The following is a 14765-nucleotide window of genomic DNA, read 5'->3' as shown; positions in this document are numbered from 1 at the left end:
TTTTAGGCTCTGGATATTGTGAAATGTTTACCTGTGTATTTGATACGTACAAAATCAACCAAGTTCTGCCAGATCCTTCAGACTGGTCTGGCAACTTGAAACTCCTATTGTTCTTTCCCCTGACCATATCTGTTCCAGACAAAGAGGTCTCATCCTCCTGTGACAGTACTTGAATTCTTGCACAACTCTTCTATCATTGCTATTTTTGAAAAGTATAATTCAAGCATTAAGTAAAGCACCTATATGTATCATGATAAAGCAAGCAAGGATGCCAAATATGATTGAGAGAAGGATAAAGAAAAGGGAAGAGAAAAATGGTATGAAAAAAACAAGGGGAAAAATACCCAGTGTGCTAAGGCATCAGAGCTTTCAACATGTCAAATTAATTGTGTGGTTGCCTTGTTTCTCATATTATTGGCATAGAAAGAAAATTGTTTCAAGTCTTCCAACTCCTACCCAGTAAGAGGAAAAGCCTTAAACATTTCAATTTTGGCAGCCCAGCTTTATTCACAAATCCAATGGCAGCATATGAAATGTAGTTTCTTAAGTCTCCGTTCTTAATAAGGGTGGGAAAGACATACTGGACAAGGTGATGTGCTAAGTTTCACCATATTGCACTCAAACTGCCTTTGTCCAGACGTTTATAGAAAGATTTCTTAGACAATAACTGGACTCTGAATTTTCTTTACTGGCAAACCTTAAACCAATGTTTTAAACAACCTGAGCTATTCTTGCAAACAATTAAAAAATTAAAATCATACATATACTTAATATTTGAGAAATAAATTGTGTCACCATGGTCAAATAAAAGAAAATCCACTCTTTATGCAGTATTTTGTTCTCTATAGTTAAGCTGGCCATCTGACACACTGAAATAAAGCTCCCTGTACACAAATATTACTTGTCTAACTCCCCATGCAGCAGAACTTACCCATTTGTTTGAATACAGAAGGTAATGTACACAGAGACATTTCAGCTACTGGAACTCTGGATTTCCTGTCACTACAGAGAATGAGGAACACATTTCTAGGAGTCTCATGCCTGCTCAAGATTTTGAACTTGAGGGACAGCAGCTCAGTTCAGGTACTTGACTTCTGATAGGGAAATGACAAACCACGTTAGTATCTAAACTCCTAAGAGACATGAAAACATTGTGGGAATTTCATCTTCCTCTAAAGAACAGGGCTGTACTGTACATTGTTACTGATACCCAACATTGTCTTCCTGCATTTCAGTGCAAGCTGTAGCCTTAACCCTCATGCAGACTCCATCACTCTTAAATGAGGCTCAAGATCTTCATTACTTTCTGACTTTGAGAAATTATTCATTTCATAGCAGAGTTACACCTACTGATACAAAAACCCAAGCATGATGACTCAGAAATATGAACTTTGTATACCCATGCTGCAACTGAAAAGAATAGAGACTCAACAGAGCTCACCTAAACCTGAATACTTGCTCATTTAAATAATTAAATCTCTACCAAGCAGAATGTTTCCTTCATGGTAATAGGCCTAATTTAAGTATCCACTGTTTCATTTAAAGAGTACCTCTAACTGTGTAACAAGCATTGTTTATTTTAACCTACTGGGACTACAAAAACCAGCTTAAATTAGAGACAAGCTGTCTCTTCTGAACAAGGTGTACCTTTTAAGGTTTAATTCAAGGAACTGCATTGCTAGAAATGTGCACATCAACAACAACTGATCAAATGCATGGGTATATCAGCTTTGGTTAATAAGTAATCAGCAATTCATTAAAGGTGCAGGCAAAACCCTTCTCACCTTACACTGTCTCCTGGGTTTCCATTACACATTGAAGACATTTAAGGACTCTATTCAAAAACTCTGGGATGCTCCCTGCTTACCTGTGCTCACAGTAACAGCACCTCCTAAGAACTTAAACCTCACTTACAGCAGAAGCTGCCCAGGAAGGTGTTCTGAACCAAAACTAGCTTGAGTTTACCAGACCTTGTCACTGGGATTTCTTGTAGCAAGGGTAACCAGACCTGGGTGGAAAATGAGAAGCACTTAGCCTGAAACTGCAACACAATCATGCTTTGGGTTCCTAAAGACAACCAATCAATAGGACAGCACATTTTAGTGGGAGGGTTGAACAGTATTTGCTTCTATACAGCAGACAGGCAACAGAAAAATAGATTCTAAACTACCCATCAGTAGCAGCCTCAAAACACATATTAATTAATGCCTTTTGAACTACAAAGGTGTAAGGGGACAGAAATATGAAAACAGCCAGCAGCAGTTGTGTAGAGATGATTTTTGGGGAGTGATTATCAGCATTATTGTAATATTTGCTATATCCCTGTAAAAAACACTCAGGTTACCTTCCCAGCTAGCCACCAACAGAACGTGTGACTCTCCTGCTGGGACCCATGTAGGTTTTGACATGTAGATAAAACTATGAAACAGACATGCATGCTTTTCAGGCAGTTCAAATTTGTTTTATTACAATTTTTTAACTGTTAGTATTTTCATATCTGGACATCTTGAAAGGAATTTTAGATTTACAACTTCAAAAGACATTACAGAATTATGTAAGCCCCAATGACAGCTACTCTACTGCACTGTATACAACTTGGTTGCCTCCCTTCCATGTCCCACTCTACAGCTCCAAACAAGTGAAAATTTGAGACTGGTGTCCATATTCAAGCTGCAGGAAAGCTCAGTATATGGAGAAAGAATAAATGATAATTTGCATTCAACTATTTCAGGAATCAAGAAGAGAATACACAGAACTATACATTTTATCATTTTATTAGGAATAATTCCAAGTGGGTTATGAAGAAACGAATCCATTGAGTTTGATGAATTTTCCAAAATTTCCTTATGAAGATATGTTCACCAACAAACAGTAAAACTTCAGCAGAACTATTATACACTGGGCAAAAATAGTCAGGCTGATACCAAAAAGCAACATGCAACATAAAAAAAAGATACAATATAAAGGAAGACAATCTGCTGAATATTAAAAACAACCTCAACATGAGCTCTTCGCAACCAGCACAGAACTATTCTACCCATCAAATCCAATTCACACAAAGGCAAGTTGGGCTGACAGAACCCAAGGATCAATAAAATGTTCCTCAGTGCAGTAGATTTGTATAGTGTTTTAGAGCATTTCCTTGGCTTGGAACAAGCAGAATTAGGAAATCTTTTTGGCAAGGGAGAGAAATAAATACATACGGAATGCTACATTTTTAAATCAGCAGACTGTCTGAGGAATGAAACAGGGCATCAGTAAACTAAGAGTAGCAGGGAGAAAAAAAATTAAAACATTAATTTATTGAGGCTCAAAGAGTATTCAAAACAGATCTTAAAGATGTCACAATAACTATATTCAGGCATTTAGGCTAACAAGGGGAATAAAATCAGAAGATACACTTTTTCCAAGTTAAGGAGATTTTTACCCAAGCATATTGCTACCTTTGCAACATGTAGCTCGGTAAACAATAAATTGGCAACGAAACAAGTTGAAACGCTGTAATATCCTGCCCAAATATCAGTTCCAGATACTGTAATAACCAAGATGCAAACTAATTTTGTTGTAACAAGCCTAGACCACTTATATCAAACATGTCCCTGGTGAAAGAGTCATCCAGTAGGAATTAGCGTTTTGAGAGTTCATTTGACAGCCAGTCAAGTCCCTCATACAGACCAGTTCCTTGCGTAGCACAGGTAGCCTGGACATACCACTGTTAATGTAGAACACAAAAATTCAATTTAAATACTGACAAAATGCAAGCTAAGTTATGACAGTGTGACACTCTTTAGTGCTGTTAGAATTGTGTGTGTTATACCAGTGTTTTGTGCTGTAAGTAGAATCAAGATTGAACAAATGGTATTTTAAAAAATTTTGAGAAGTACATGTAGTGTAGAGGAGGTTCAGACATTGTCTGGAAATTCAAGTGCTGGCCTAATAAAGGCTACAACATAGCTTAAGGCATCAAGAAACAAACACAGAACTTGTATTTGGTTTACATGCTGAAAACTACTTCTTGTCTATGAAAGACTGCATTTTGGGAAGTGAACGTGGAATTATCTACATGAATGGACCTCTGAAACAGCTTCTATGGTCAGGATCTTAGTGTGCCAACACAGACACTCAGATTACAAAAGGTGGGATGGTTCATATGAACCAAACCTGTGCCTCTAAAACCTGAGCAGATGAAATCTAATATTCTGGAAGCTACGTAATTTCCTCCTGGAGGTGGGAATGTAGAATGCATTTGTTCTCCCAGGGTACTGAGAAAACAGGAAATCCCATCACATACTTTGTGAAATGCTGGATGTCTGCATTTCAATGACAGACTGGAGTGTTTGTATGTTTTCAGAAAAAGGTGAGAAACAAAACACCTCTAACAGCTGAACACACTGGATTATACTTCTAAATCACTTATTTTGAACAAGGACCTGAATTATCCATTATGAAGTTTAACAGTAGGTGTGTGCATCTTTCTACAGAAAAAGGTGAAAACTACCCTTTCCCTTAGAGGAACTTTACATTTCTGATAAATAATAGAGGGAGCAAAGAGTCGAGCAGTGAGGAAGCTGAGCACTTACAGTTCTGTTACGCAGAGACTGAAGGCCTAGTTTGTCTGTCATTTCACTGATTGCCATGGCATTGGGCAGATCCTGTTTGTTTGCAAACAGGAGCAGCACTGCATCTCGCAGCTCATCCTCCTGAAGCTAACACAAAAAACAGGCATGTTATTGAATTGCCTTAGTTAAATAGGTCAGTTACTTCAACAAACACTAAAAAAATCTAAATACTGATTTAAGGGTTGTAAACATTTTCATTCTTACTCCTGAAGTCACTAATAAGTATTGAGTGCAATGCAACTAGTATACAACAGAACTCCTGCAATTAAGGAAGTCACCTTTCAATTTAAGAAGTTTAAATTTATGGGCACCTTGCTGGTGAAATATCCTCCAGCATCAATCTGTTCTTCTAAAACTCTTTTCCCGCTGCATTCCTATCAAGGTTTCATGAATGAAAGGTTCAGACACATTATTGGCTCTCCACAGAGTGGAAATTACAACTCGGTGCACTGTGTGACCCAGAATTAAAACCTCAATACAATACACACTGTACAGACTCCCTAAAACTCTAAAATCCAAAATCTCTTAGGGAACCTGACAAACATTCAAAAATAGAACAAATCAGTCTAACAATTATACCTCAGAAGATACTGATATTTACCATTTTCTGCAGCTCTTCTGCTGCTTCCTGGATTCTCTCTCTGTCATTGCTGTCTACCACAAAAATGAGGCCCTATAGAAAGTTAAGCAGATTTGAAAAAAACAGTGTAAATGTGCAGCACTATTCTTAAACCACCAAAATACTCATATTGAATATTGTGATTGCTTACCTAAGAAAGGGGACAAATTTCACAGAAATTTCTGTTTAAACAATGCATGATGTGTGTGTGAACAATTACCTATGTCTCAACTTCAAAATAAAGTTAGAGGAAAAAAATGCAGCAAAATCACATAAACTAACTCTTCCCCCTCCCCTTTCACTCACTGTATTGAAAATCACAAGTGCTTCACCATCTCATATTTACCTGAAAAAGCCCACACCCTTTAAAGTAATGCCTGAATTTGTTTAAAAAAGTTTGTATCAAACAGTACTTCTAATGGCATCTCTGTTATTCAAGTGCTCTTACACAATTTACTCTTAACCTTTCAGCTGAAAAACTTGCTTTTATCATTCTCTTCAAGGAAAGAGAAGTATCTTCTAGGAGTATTTAGTAACAGGACAGTAATAAGGAACTGAAAATAAATATTGCTCTATTCACAACAGTATGGTTGTGCAAAGTCCCTTTTGTCAATCCAGACCTCTGTATTTTTCTGCACCAATCATATGCATCATGCTGCACACAAATATCATGGAAACAATTCTATATTAAACACAAAAAACCCCAAACAAACTCACTGCAGAAGTTTTCTGATACTATTAAGCAACTTACCTCACTACCTGTCAACCAAAGGTATCACATTCATGTTGTTGTTATCTTATTGTATTTCATATTTCTGGAGTCCCATCTTAAAGTCCATACCTTCTTGCTGGTCCTATTATGCAGCTCCTCTCTGCAGCACAGTTCCTCATGGCTTCCATAGGGGCTCCTCCTGGGCTCTCGACCCAACCCCCTTTTATCCCAGAGCCCTTCATGAGCTACAGCTGCTACCCAACCAAGGATCCCACAGCTGTAGCTCATCCAGAGCAACAGGACCCACCTATCTAATACATAGGACTCTCACTACATATATATATTCACAAGGACTCCTTTATAACAATACATATATTCAGGCCCCTACATTTCCCCCCTTTTCTTTTAACAATTTCTTCATTACACTTGTTGTTGTTATCTTATTGTATTTCATATTTCTGGAGTCCCATCTTAAAGTCCATACCTTCTTGCTGGTCCTATTATGCAGCTCCTCTCTGCAGCACAGTTCCTCATGGTTTCCATAGGGGCTCCTCCTGGGCTCTCGACCCAACCCCCTTTTATCCCAGTTGCCTTCACAAGCTACAGCTGCTGCCCAACTAAGGACTTTGCAGCTGTAGCTCATTTGGAATAGCTGGGACCCACTTATCCAACACATAGATCTTACAGGGACTCTCTCCACATTTCCCCCTTTTTCTATTACTAACAAATATAGTCAAATACAGTATAGATATTCAAGTACAATATATGCATTTCCTTACAATACACACACAAATACAATACACACATTCCCCCATGACTCAAAGGTCATGTACAACACACAGCTTCTTGACTCAAAGGCCATATTTCTCACAGCTCCTGGCTGCCACAGCTCCTTGATCCAATAGCTATGTTCTTCTCTACAGCTCTTCAGGCTGCTACAGCTCTCAGGCTGTCCTATTTTCCACAGCTCTTCAGGCTGCATACCTATCTTCCACAGCTCTTCAGGCTGCTACAGCTCTCAGGCTGTCCTATCTTCCACAGCTCTTCAGGCTGCTACACCTATCTTCCACAGCTCTTCAGGCTGCTACAGCTCTCAGGCTGTCCTATTTTCCACAGCTCTTCAGGCTGCATACCTCCATCACGTCGGGGTCACCAATTGTTGTTGTTATCTTATTGTATTTCATCTTTCTGGAGTCCCATCTTAAAGTCCATACCTTCTTGCTGGTCCTATTATGCAGCTCCTCTCTGCAGCACAGTTCCTCATGGCTTCCATAGGGGCTCCTCCTGGGCTCTCGACCCAACCCCCTTTTATCCCAGAGCCCTTCATGAGCTACAGCTGCTACCCAACCAAGGATCCCACAGCTGTAGCTCATCCAGAGCAACAGGACCCACCTATCTAATACATAGGACTCTCACTACATATATATATTCACAAGGACTCCTTTATAACAATACATATATTCAGGCCCCTACACATTCATGTCCCAAAAACTGACAATAGTCACATCATTGTGAAGCTAGCACTTTTCAATCAACTGGTAACAAGATCTTTTACCATATTTTAGAAGCTCAGCTTACTAAAAACACTCACTTAGCATAGTAAAAGCTGTATATTTTAAGAGTTCCTCACAACAAACCAGTTGCAACTTTCCATATGTACTCTACAAAACACAATGAGGCTTTACAAAGTAGGTCTTTAACTGCTGCCATACTCTTACCTGTGTGTTTTGGAAATAATGCCTCCAAAGAGGTCTAATTTTATCTTGACCACCAACATCCCAGACTGTGAAACAAATGTTTTTATATTCTACCGTCTCCACATTAAAACCTAAAAATGAAGGAGTTCAGTAATTAGAAATAGTTAATTCTAGTGTTAAAACATAATTCTAACCATGTTAAAGATAGATACTTCCTAAGATACACTTCTCCCAAATATGTATAAAATGGCTTATCAATACTGAACTGATAAATCAAGAAGAAAATTGACTGAAAGGGAAAAAACATGAATCACTTATATCCAAGTCCAAGTGGCTGAGCAAATCTCTCAGCCAAACTGTGAGACTCATGGTGTTTGGGGGAAGTGGTGCTATTGATCTGGTTCCTGTCCTCCTGTCCATCTGCTACTGGCCATGGTTAGTAGCTGGATTCTGGTCAGGATGTATCTTTGGTCTGACATAGTTATCTTTGTCTTGATTCTTATTCTACCTATAAAGACAGCAAATCCCTGCACTCTTCAGAGGCCTGTCAGGTTTAAAATAACAAGAATAAAGATATAAGAACTGGTGATCTTACCAATAGTGGGAATTGTGGTGACAATTTCTCCTAGTTTCAGTTTATAAAGAATGGTTGTCTTACCAGCAGCGTCCAAACCAACTAGAAGGAAGAGAAAAATTGCTTTAGTTCACAAACTGAACTACAACCTGCTAATTTCAAAGCTTGTCATTTTACATGCAGAGTATTAGGAGGTTTTTAGTGAGAACAGCTTTTTAAATACTGTTAACTCATTTCTGAGAAACTACTGTATGTTCTTCCCCATCTCCTCCACCCAGCACTGAGAAAGAACAAGCCATGAAGAAAACAAGCTCAATAAGATGCCTCCATTCACAACCTACAGGCTCACAAGTTTTAAGTAACCTTCCTTAGTATTTGTGTTAATTAAGCTTTATCATTCATGTTGAAAGTTTCTTCTGTGTAAATGAGGAAGATTTAAAAAGCCTGGCAGCAATCTCCAAGCATCACAATTTCTAACTGATCACACGTTTGGTCACTAAGCTGGGGAAGGCCTCCCCTACTCAAGCTCCTGCAAAGCTCAGCTTCACAGGCACTCCTGCACCCACCCAAGCTGGCACTACACACAAAGACACTTCTTGTCCCTTATTCCAGCCTCTCCTCCCTTTGCTAAAACATTTCTTAAGCACTGAAAAAACCACAAACATCAGGCAGCTGTCATCATCCCTCCACATACACCACAAGGGCTGTAGGTATTCATCAGAATATCATTTCCATACAGTGAGATCCACTAGGATGCTTCCATTAGGAGTCTCCTCCTAATGACTGTTGGTCATTACAGAAGACATTCTGCACTTAAATTTGCTGTTCTGTTTCTAAAACAAAACCTGAGCTTGCTGTTTCTCAATGTAAGCTATGTGGTAAATATGGGACACTTCAGAAATAAAATAAAACGAAGCCTAAAAGATATTTTTTTAGACATATCACCAACACTGCAAGCATACTCTGTAGTTTTCTAGAACTGTTTGTGAAACTGCTTATTGTTAAGCATTTTGGAACACATAAATGTAACTCAAAATAGAATTCTTTAATTTAGAACCCAATACGTAACACACAAGCACCTCCATAAACAGCAGGTACTAAACACCACAGCACAAAATGTCTCTTTTGTCAGTAAGATTTGCCCAAGCAAAAATACCTCCCATCAGAAGAGTTAATTAATGCTTTTGCAAGAAACCAAATGCTATCCTCGCTTTATAAGGATAACACACATTCTTAAGCATTCTGAGTTAACTTCCTACTCTGCAACTGCAATATACTGAGCTTTAAGTGGTTTGGTGACTTGCCTATCAATAACACAACTGTTTCCTTAGCATCACAAAAAAGGGGGATTCGAAATTACCTGCTCATTCAGAATGAAACCAAACTCTGCAAAAACCTCCTTCTTCTCAAGATACAAACTGCTGTTGCAGCAAACTAAACTAATTTAAAAAACCTTATCTATAAGTGTCCTATATTCTAATTGTGTGCATAAGATTAAACGTGCCAATGCAGCTTCTTTGGTAATGTCACTGCACGTTAAAAAAAAAAGTTGTTTTAATTCTTAATGTCATGACAGCACAAAAGAAAGGGTGTGGGGTGGAAATCTACCATCAAAACCAAAGTTCCTTGACTCTAAACAAGCTCCAAATGAAATGTAAGGGGTTTGAGATTGCTATTGTTTAAGTGTTGGTTTCCTTCAAAACCACACACAAACATGAACAAAAAAACTCACAGTGCAGCAGAAATTACACAAGAACTTGCAAGCCATGAAACTTGTAAATGCCACAATTTTCCCCACACCAGTTAAGTGTCAGGTCACCTCACAAAACCCTCTAAGCTGACTTCAGAACCCTCAAATACTGCAGCTATGCTGAAAACCAATGTTTTTAACAGTACAGTGCTTGAAACCCAACACTATTTTCATGAAGTTCAACCTCAAGTAAGCACTTGTAGGACTTGGACCTTCTTAAGTACATATAATGCCTGTACATGATATGATAGGGTTTTTCCCCAGGGTTTTTTCCAGAGGGTTTTTTAAATTAATAATAAGATAATTTAGTGAAACAATTAGAGTTACAACTACTACTCAAAACTCTTCTCTTATTTCTCCCCACCAAAAAAATTACTGTTACCAATATAATAAACACTGACAAGATCTTTAAAAATTACCAATGTAAGAAAGATGCAACTGTCTACACAAACTGCTGGAGTGTATTTGAGGTTTACACTAACAGCACAGATATAGACAAAGAAAAAAGCTAATCTCATTCCAAAGAATGTACACAGGATATCAAGATCCATTTGAAGACATGAGTCAGAGTTAAGAAATTAGAAACTAGTAGAGAATTTAAACCACTTGCCATATTATGAAAATATTGCCCCAGTTAGCCACTCTACCCTCGTGCACCTCGGGGGTGCTGGCAGGAGGCTGCAGTGCCCGTGCAAGCACAAAGCCCACACTCTGCTTAAATCCACTCTTGCCACAACTCTTGGTTGAGCTGTTGGACTTTGCACCGAGGCAGGCTGAGTTACAGGGTTATGGGTACGTGTTTTCTTCTGCTGATTTCACACTTGAGGCAGAAGCTTAACTGAGGGAAGGACCTTACATAAATCCCCATGACCCTATTTGCAAAACTCTCCTCTTTTGACTAAACTGCAAATGTTATGAAGTCTAAAGAAGCAAGTCATAAAAAGCATAGCCTCCATTCATATTTCTTACTCCAATCTGTAATTTAAAAAAAATTCAGAACATTAAATCACATTTAATCTTCTGGTGGGAAGTGTAACTACTGCTTTTAGTAATCCAAGAATAAACAGGTTTACATTTGCACTGGAACACTAAATGTAAACCTATGAGCTACTGCCACAACATAAACTTCACCAAGATCAAAAGTCACATCTTAAATCCCCAAACAAAGTAAATTCCCAATTCTACATTTTCACTGATTCTACTGCCTGACTGACCATTGTCAAGACCAAGGTGTAAGAGACTCAATGAGGGGTTAAGCAATTGTACTGCAAAGCACCGAGATTACAATGAAGTACAATGGGAAATGCAGACCTGTACTGCAACCATTCACCTAAAACTGAATCAAACATCCTCTTCCTCTAGCTGGAGAAAAAATATCTACAATGCTTTCAGGTGCTGCTAAAATCACTGTGGTTCTAAGCCCTTTACTCCTCTTAAAGAGTGCTTTATTCACAGCCTGTCAGTTGTTTTTTCTAAATCTCAAGCTTCTAGTTCACTTGTCCCTGGGTAAATGATCCCTGATCACATCACATCCTTCATTAACCAACTTCCTACTCTGAGCACTGCTGGCTGACTATCAAGCTGCTTCTCTGATCACAGCACAAAACTTCATAAAAACTACAGAGAGCCAACAGCATGCAAACCACCATTGTCTAAAACAACACCTGCCCAAATAAAAACCAGCTAAATTATTATCATCTGTTGCAGTGGCACAATTTCCAAAGAATCTGCCATTTTCCACCCAATGTACTTAATAATTACCTTTGTATTTGAAGCTCCTGAGCAGTCACTCTATCAGTTAACACCTGCTACACCCAGACACAGAACACTAAATTATGACACTGAAAGGTGCACAATGAATGGGTGTCTTTTTTGCAAGGACAAAAAACCACTGGTGAAGAGTTTCACAGACAGGTACATGGAGGGTTAGGAGTCAGTGTTTCTACTCCTGATGTCCCAGTTGCTGAATCTGACTTTCAGACATTCAGCCCTATCCCACAGTCCTTTCTTTTCCCTCATGTTATGCCTATTTATAAAGAAAATACATGAATCTTCTTTTCATGCATTTCTTTCAAATAGTAACTTAATATTTTAGAAAAATACTTACTTATACTAGTATACTTTAAAAAACCTCAATGTTTCAGTAACAGTATAACATTAAATATCCACTTCATATCATAAACAGAATTTGAGAACATAAAAAATAAGTGAGTGCTGTTGGTAATGGTCCCTGATGAGAAATACTCAAATTCTGCAGAACTCAATAACATAAAGTCTGTGTTAGGAGCTAAATTAATTCTAATTAATCTTCAAGTCTGCATAAAAGAAGAAAGCTGTGAAAAGGAAGTTATAAATTAATTGTCTGTTGGTATCAACTCACATAATATTTTTCCCTTAAGTACTTTACCCCATGAAGTTATTTCTTAATTGGTGTTCTGCATATGGAAACTTAAAAGTTTGCCCTTGTAGACACCCATTTTCAAACCATACACTGAACATTATAACCTTAAGGGAAAGTTTTAATTCTATCCCAGTATTTATTCAGACATCTCTCCTCAAAGTGCTGACAGATGATGAAGAATGCTATGAAGGGATCAGTTTTAGTGTTACAGTTATACACAAATTAGGTCATGTTCAGTGTAACATTCTGCTCTAAACATCCAGTTTATGTCCTATAACAGACTCTCACCACAACATACCCCAAGTTCCACTCTCCCATACTACCTAACAAACACAGTGCTGTCTTGTGCCCTGATCCAGCCCTGCATTTTAATATGCGGACTGAAAATAAAAATTTTTAATAAATACAAAAAGAAATTAATTTGAACCAACTGCTAGAAAATGCACCTTCCAAAGCCACCTCTAACCTAAATTCAACCTGATTTCCTACCAATGAAGAGCCTTGCAAACAGTTTAGATCTGCATGACATCACTTTCCTGTTTTCAGTACTTTGCAAAAAGTAACAGAACTACAAATACCACAGACTCTGTCTCATCCTGCATCCTACAGTCAAGCTCACTTGGAGACTTGACTTCATTCATTAACAGTCATATGAAGAGTCTGGCTCTTAGGGAGACAACCAAATCACCTCCTTGAAACCAACACATGTACTAAATTGTCTTGAAGACTAAAATGACTCAGATTATTTTGAAATGGATGAGAGTCTCTAATTTCAAAGAGTTAAGATACAATAAAAATTACTGGGTATGCAATAACAAACTTTACCATCACAAAATATATGGAGAATTTGAAAGATTATAATTTTTAAAAGCTGCACTACTGTGTCTGCTGTGCATATCCAGGCAGCACTACGGATGGGTGTGTGCCAGGAAGTTTCACAGTTAGAGCCCACTCTCCTTGCTGGCTACATCCAAATGAGCACTTTATTCAGTTCCTTAGGACAAGCTACTTCAGTCAACGATCATGAACCAAATTTCATTCAATTTGGTAACAGAATCTGAGAAAAATCAGAGGCTAATAACTGTTTGTACATAAAGCTTACAGGGGTGGGTAGGTGGGTGGAAGAAGGCAGGGAAGAACTCGAAGCGGAGGAGGAAATACCAATGCAGTATGTGCTGGCTTTGACCTTTTGAACTATAATCTGAAAGTGAGAATCTTCAAGAGACACTGGCTTCAACTCCTACACAGCCCGTATCAAGAGAACAGATAATTTCAAAATAAATGGATATTAAAATTAAATTATTATGGGGGCAGACGGTAAAACTAAGCAAGCACCGGTTTGTACACGAGGCACAAAACTAATGCCCACGGAGGCTGTACCGAAACGCCCTTTCACGAGAGCCAGGATACAGCACTACAGCTCCCTACAGCTGCCGAAAATCGGCCATTATACGGCAGTCCTCACGCCCCTGTGCCGCACACACCAGGCTTTGTCACATCCAGCCCGCGGAGCCGCAGTGCCGGGCCAGGAGGGCACGGCCGGGCCGCGGGGCTCGCTGGGCGCCCGGCCCGGGGACAGCGGCCCTGCCCGGCCGCAATCCCAGCTTTGTTCCAGCTGCGGGAACGGGGCTCGGCCTCGCCGGGACCGGCGGGACCGGGGAGCGGCGGGCGAGGCAGGGAGGGGCACGGGCACACGGCGGGAGAAAAGGAAGGGCAAACACAGCCCGATGCTCACCCCCTCCGGCCCGCGCCGCTCTCCCAGCGCCACCCCAGCCCATGGGACGGGCAGAGCGCGGTGTCCGCGCCCCGCAGTCCCGGACAGGGCGATTCCCCCGCCGTGACCCGCGGCCCGTCCCGCGGCCTCCCCTCCCCCGTCCGGCGGGACTCGGCTGCGCGGCCCCAGCCGGCCCGGGCTCTGCGGTGGCCCTCACCCATAAGGATGCGCATCTGCTTCTTGCCGAAGAGGCGCGAGAAAAGCGAGGAGATGGTGAGGCCCATGGCGGCTCCGGCGGCGCTGGGCGGCGGCGGGGGAGCGCTGAGGGAAGGAGGGCAGGAGGGAGCGCGGCCCGGCCGGTGTACGCGCACGGATCTCTCCGCGCGCGAGGCGAGCCCGGCAGCGGCGGCGGGTGCTCTGTGACCGGGGACCTCGCTCGGTCTCTGCCACGTCACGCTCGCCGCGGCCGCCCCGGCTCCAACGCGGACACGATCACGTCACGCTCGCCACATCCCCCGGCCGCGGCACCGCCCTCCGCCGCACGGCCGCGGCGCGGCGGGGACCACGGCTCCCGGCATGCCCCGCGCAGCTCCGCGCCTCGCGCTCATTTGCCATCGCCGCGGGGCACCACGGGGGATGTAGGCGGGCGCGCCCGCCAGCCCCGCGCAGCTTCCGGGTC

The 14765-nt window shown here is 40.8% G+C and overlaps 1 protein-coding gene across 1 annotated transcript; it reads right to left on the bottom strand.

The window, feature by feature from the left end:
• Nucleotides 1-2439: 2439 nt before the first annotated feature.
• On the bottom strand, nucleotides 2440-14594 carry ARF4 (ADP ribosylation factor 4). Its single transcript, XM_059479947.1, has 6 exons — nucleotides 14304-14594; nucleotides 8243-8323; nucleotides 7669-7778; nucleotides 5221-5292; nucleotides 4581-4706; nucleotides 2440-3712 (listed from the first exon to the last, which is right to left on the bottom strand). Exons 1-6 carry the CDS (start codon nucleotides 14368-14370, stop codon nucleotides 3626-3628), a joined length of 543 nt encoding a protein of 180 aa, XP_059335930.1. The 5' UTR covers nucleotides 14371-14594; the 3' UTR covers nucleotides 2440-3625.
• Between the last annotated feature and the right edge of the window lie 171 nt (nucleotides 14595-14765).

This window comes from Ammospiza nelsoni, chromosome 11 (assembly GCF_027579445.1).
Source record: "Ammospiza nelsoni isolate bAmmNel1 chromosome 11, bAmmNel1.pri, whole genome shotgun sequence".
NCBI lineage: Eukaryota > Metazoa > Chordata > Aves > Passeriformes > Passerellidae > Ammospiza > Ammospiza nelsoni.
Note: the sequence above shows the minus strand (reverse complement) of the source record. Positions and strands in the feature narration are given on the sequence as shown.